This window comes from Propithecus coquereli, unplaced genomic scaffold (assembly GCF_000956105.1).
Source record: "Propithecus coquereli isolate 6110/MARCELLA unplaced genomic scaffold, Pcoq_1.0 Scaffold193, whole genome shotgun sequence".
In the NCBI taxonomy this organism is placed as follows: domain Eukaryota; kingdom Metazoa; phylum Chordata; class Mammalia; order Primates; family Indriidae; genus Propithecus; species Propithecus coquereli.
Window position 1 is genome coordinate 3,844,601 of NW_012144190.1, and position 5,388 is coordinate 3,849,988.

The following is a 5,388-nucleotide window of genomic DNA, read 5'->3' on the forward strand; positions in this document are numbered from 1 at the left end:
TAAATCAAAGAGTCTCAGACATTTTACAAGTATATTGTATTTGAGCTGACCACCAAAGCATGGGAAAGATTTAAACAGGGGATTTGCATGAGGCAATGTGGGAAGGGGTGGTATTAAGTGTTGAGAACTCTCTCATAGAGTCTATAGCATATCCAGAATGCTTGAAGGATTGTACAAACAGATGAAGCAAATGAGGTTGGGGCCAATTATTGAGTGGCCTGTATATGCACCAAATACTCTATAACAAAGATAGTATTATTCAGGGGATAATGGCAAAAGTTCAGGCATCATCCCCACCACTTTTGAATCCCACTTATTTACTACGTGACCCAGGTTAATTTACATAGGCTCTATAAACCACAGTTTCACCACTTAAAAAATCAAGATGAAAATACACCCTTTTATTATGAGGCTTGGGACCATATACTTAGTGTTATAACATAAATAAGATATATGGTTTAGCTTGCAGGAAAAAATTTATGTTTCAGTGGAAAATTTTCCATTTTCTAGACTCTGGAGGACACCCCTTCAGGCTATCTGATTCTGATTCTGTGGCAGATATTTTTAAACTTCTCAAATTATTTATAACTTATAGCAATGTAAAATAATTCTTCTCTATGACATGCAAATTTAGTCCTGTTAGGTAGAGATTGAACAAATGTCCCTCTCCCACAGTGAAAGAAGCAAGTTTTGCCTCCATTTGTTCATTCATTTCAACTTTCATGACTTTTTTTTGAACCAATTGTTATATCTGCCTAGTTCCCTCATTGATTGAATTGAATAAACTCTTTAACATATTTATTTTATAGCTATATGAGAGTTATTTCATCTTTCTGAGACCTAATTCTTTTTACTAAATTATTTTGCTAAGATTTATCCATATCATATGTAGCTATGGTTGAGACATACTGATTTTGTATACATTTCAGTGTATTTATCCATATTAAAAAAATTTAAGAACGTTTGCTATATTGGCTGGATTTATTATAAGCACAAAATAAATGTATTTGAAAAAAATTTGCCTAGGGCTTTGTTAATTAAAAAAAAATAATGAGAGCTTTGGAAAAAAGAGAGCTTTATTTCTCATGAAGGGTAGCAACTTGTTGGGTGGCTATTTCAGCAGGTTAGGAAGCTAAGCCCCAGTCAGAAGCCAGGCACACGTAATTCAAAGAAGAGACTAAAGAACAGGATTTTATACTTGGGGGTGGAGGGATGGGGGTTGTCAAATATCCATATTCAGGCTATAGGAGGAGTCATGAATATTTATGAAAGGAAACCATATGCATGTAATTGTGCTTTACCTCTCCATCCCTTTATGGCTGAGAATGCAGTTTTAAGGTGTTTCTGGGGTCCCCTTGGCTGAGGGGTCCATTCAGTTAGCAGAGGGCTTGGGATTTTGTTTGTAGTTCACAACTTTGTAACTTATCACATCTTTCCTATTCATTATTGCCTTCCAAAAACCTTCTTCAATGCCCCTTTCACCTTCTTATTCCTTAAAGTATAGATGAGCAGATTCAACATGGCAGTCACTAGGTTGTAGAAGAGAGTGAGAAACTTGCCTTTGTCTTGGGAAGAACTGTTTCCTGCCTGCATATACATATAGATGATGCTCCCATAAAACAGAGAGACCACTGTGAGGTGGGAGCTACAGGTATTAAAGGCCTTCCATCGCCCGGCAGCTGGCTTGATTCTCAGCACGGCTACAGCGATGTAGCCGTAGGAGACAAGAATAAGAGTGAGGGGCAGTAGGACAATGAGGATGGCAAAGGCAAAGGCCAGCATTTCCACTGCACGAGCATCCACACAAGCCATCTTGATCAATGTTGGCCTTTCGCAGAGGAAATGGTTAACTCTGCAGCGACCACATCTGGAGAGGGTCATTGTTAGTGGGGACATGACAATGGCATTGACCAGTCCACTCCCTCAGGCCACAGCCTGGGGATGCATAATGACCATACAGTGCGAAGGTTTACAGACTGCAGCATAACGGTCATATGCCATGACAACCGGAAGGATACACTTGTTTCCCCCAACAGAAAGGAAAGAGAAAAGTTGGACAACGCAGCCAGTATAGCTGATAGTCTTATCAGGGCCCCAGAGGTTTACCAGCATCTGTGGGATGCAACTAGTACTGAAGCAGAGATCAAGAAAGGAAAGATGTGCCAGAAAGAAGTACATTGGAGTATGAAGCCAAGGGTCTAATATACATAGAAGCATTATAGTTGAATTTCCCAGAACAGCCATTGAATACAGAGTAAAATTTACTATGAAGAACACCATCTCCAGCTTGGAACAATCAGAGAAACCCACCAAGGTAAAGCCATAGTCTAAGCTGTCATTGGATTTTTCCATTGCCTTCCTTTCACATCATCTGTATAGCTGGGCAAGGACAAAATGAAGAATATTTAATATATATTTTATGAATATCATTGAATATCAGGATTTGGGGGGAATACATAGCTATCAAGTCTAACAACCCATCCAATAATCGCATATCTTCTGCCCAGCTATATAAGCTGTTCATCATTTGTTCAAACACATAAGGCAAAGTATTTCATTATTGGAAAATTACCACTTACAATCATCATCTTTTTATTAAGTAAACATTTTTTCCATATAATTCATAAGAGAAAGTATTTTAACTTTACTGAATATGCATCACATCTAATACTTCTTTCTGTAACATCCATTAACATATTTAGAGGCAATTACCACATCTCAGCTATTAATAAATTTATTTCAGGCCAAGACTATTCATATTCCTTCAACTCTTCCTATATAAGAAGGTTATCAGGTGTATTATTACCCTAGTAGCTGTCTTCCACATGCCCTCAATGTTAACAATGACTTTCTGAAAATGTGACAACCAAGGTTGAGCTCATTACCTGAGTTTTTGAAAAATACAAGGTACAAAGAAACTACTGCTTACCGTGAGCTGGACTATTCTAATCTTATTAACGTGGCAGAAGTGTGTATTCACTTTACAGTGTCAATGTCACCTTTTTACTTAGATTATAATTGTATGTACTAAATATCCCAGTTCTTCATTTTCACAAAATACTATCAACTTGTATCTCTATCATTCATTTCATTGTAAGTAATGAAATTTTGCAACCTGGATTGCCAAGGTCAGAGAGGATATTCTGTCCACTAATAAAATGGCAACTTTAGATATATTTTATCTTGTTAGCCTTCTACAAACGTCAAAACAATGTGATTGGCTTGCAGAAGAGAGGCATATGGCAATAAGGACGAATGGAGTCAAAGGGAAAGAGAATGTGGTAAATAAAGAGTAATTTAAGAAAGAGTAATTTTAAAAAGTAAATAAAAAAAGATTGACCCTAATATGGCTAAGAAGAAGAAAGAGAGAGAGATTCATAAAAGATACACTCATAATTGGATTAAAGGATGCTTGGATAATAAAGAAATAACAGATAAAGGGAGACAAGTGTAAAAGTAGCAGAACAGCTGGTACAGAAGGAAATATATTTTACACCCTTAGTCATGTTGATTCTTTGATAACTTAAGCATAAATAAGAAGACTAACATTATCAAATGATATTACAAAATACCTAGATTGCTGTGTGAATTCAGGGTTGTTTCTAATAATAATATATTCAATTAGTTATCTGAGAAAAAAAGACAGAGTAGGACTTAAATTTTTATCACAGATATTTTGATTTTCAAATGAAAAACTTGTCTTTGGTGAAACTTTCTTGACATTGAAATTCTTATAGTAAATTTATTTTCCATAGCCAAATATAGTACACCAAAGCAAAAGAAAATTTTTGCCATTTTCTCTAGTCTTTTGGGCTTACCTGGGTTTAACTTTTCCAAAGGATATAGGAAGAAAATATATTGATGTTTTTCCTCTGGTTTTGTTTGTTATCTGGCATTTTGTGGAGGATTGAGAAGTTAATAGAAATAGAAAGTAACAGTAAGGCTATGAGACTAATGCACCAGAAATTATATAGAAGTAGTTACACCCGAAGGATGGACATATTTGAAACTCGGAATTGGGGGGGGACCAAGGGCAACATACGTAACCTAAACATCTGTACCCCCATAATATGCTGAAATAAAAGAAAAAAAAAAGAAGTAGTTACAAAGATCTCAACTTGTCAAGAAGTAGATTGTCAATCAAGCCCCGAACTCTCTTCTATGTATTAAATTCCAGTTTCCAGTTTCCTTTTGAAGATAAAAGAGAAAGAACTGATTCCTTTTCTTTATAATTTGATTAAAATTATAGAGTAATAGTATGGCACGACTTCAGAGAAAAGGTAAAATGTAGTAATTGCCACAGTGTAATTAAATTATATGGAAAAAAGGCAATTGTATCAGAAAATAACATTAGCATCCTTCGTCTGTCTACCTGCCATTTGGGCCAACTACTTAGCCTTCTGGAGGCTTTCTGGAGCTGTCAACCAAAGCTCCAAGGCAAGGACTTCCTGCTCATCCCAGAAAATAACCAATGCAGATTTGGAAGCTCTTATAGACCCTGATAGAAAAAACAGAGGACTGGAGGGGGGGAAGATGGCCGATTAGGGGTGACCTCCGGGCTCTCTGCTCCCAGAGTGTGAGGTGAAAAACGTGGACACCCACAAGCGTGTGAGGCGCTCCCCTGCAGGATTGGCTTCGTGAATCTACAGAGAGGCAGCGAGGGACAAGCAGCCCCGTGGATAAAAGCAGGTGAACTCAAAAAACACTCGCAAATTACCGGAGAGTTGGGACAAAGGGGAAAGGCAGCGCGGGACAGCCGCGCCCCGCGGCGGGCTCGCCGCGGCGGGCACTGCCAGGCGGCGAGTCCTGACTCCCAAGAAGACGACTCTTCCCTCACCAAACCCCACTCTCACGCAGGGAGGGAAGTGCCGGAGGTCGGTGCGAGGTGGTGGCGCAGACCGACAGGCGGTGGGGAGCCGAAAGAGGAGCGGGGTCCATCTCGAACGCAGCGGAGCGCGGCCCTAGGTCGGCATCGGAGGGGAGGGGCCGGCCCGAGCGCGCGCTCCCCGCATCGGACGCCGCGCCGGAGTCCACAGGGGAAAGTTTGGAGGCGGCTTCTTGCCACAGGAGACCCCCAGGACTGGGTTAGGGGAGGGGAACTCCATAAAAGAGGCTCTGCCCGTGGAAATCGCTGAAAGTCCCGCGGGTGCTGGGAGGGACACAGCACAGAGGCGCCATAGGTAGGGCTCGCGGCGGGCCGGCAGGCGGCCCTGGGGCGCACCTCAGGGAATAGGCAACGGTGGACCCCGACTCCGGAGGCCCTCCTGGTGCAGTCGGCTTCAGCGCTGACTAGCAGGGGGTGGGCAGCTGCAATTCGGGGACCCCAAAGCCTGCGACTGCGGGGACTTGTTGCCCAGGCGTCCGCCTGAGCCATAGCCGCTGCCTCTG

The 5,388-nt window shown here is 41.0% G+C and overlaps 1 protein-coding gene across 1 annotated transcript; it reads right to left on the reverse strand.

Annotated features, from left to right (window-relative positions):
* Nucleotides 1-1,443: 1,443 nt before the first annotated feature.
* Nucleotides 1,444-2,352, reverse strand: LOC105809285 (putative olfactory receptor 2W6). The gene is given in 1 exon segment (XM_012643036.1): nucleotides 1,444-2,352. A coding segment is annotated over 1 exon segment (909 nt).
* Between the last annotated feature and the right edge of the window lie 3,036 nt (nucleotides 2,353-5,388).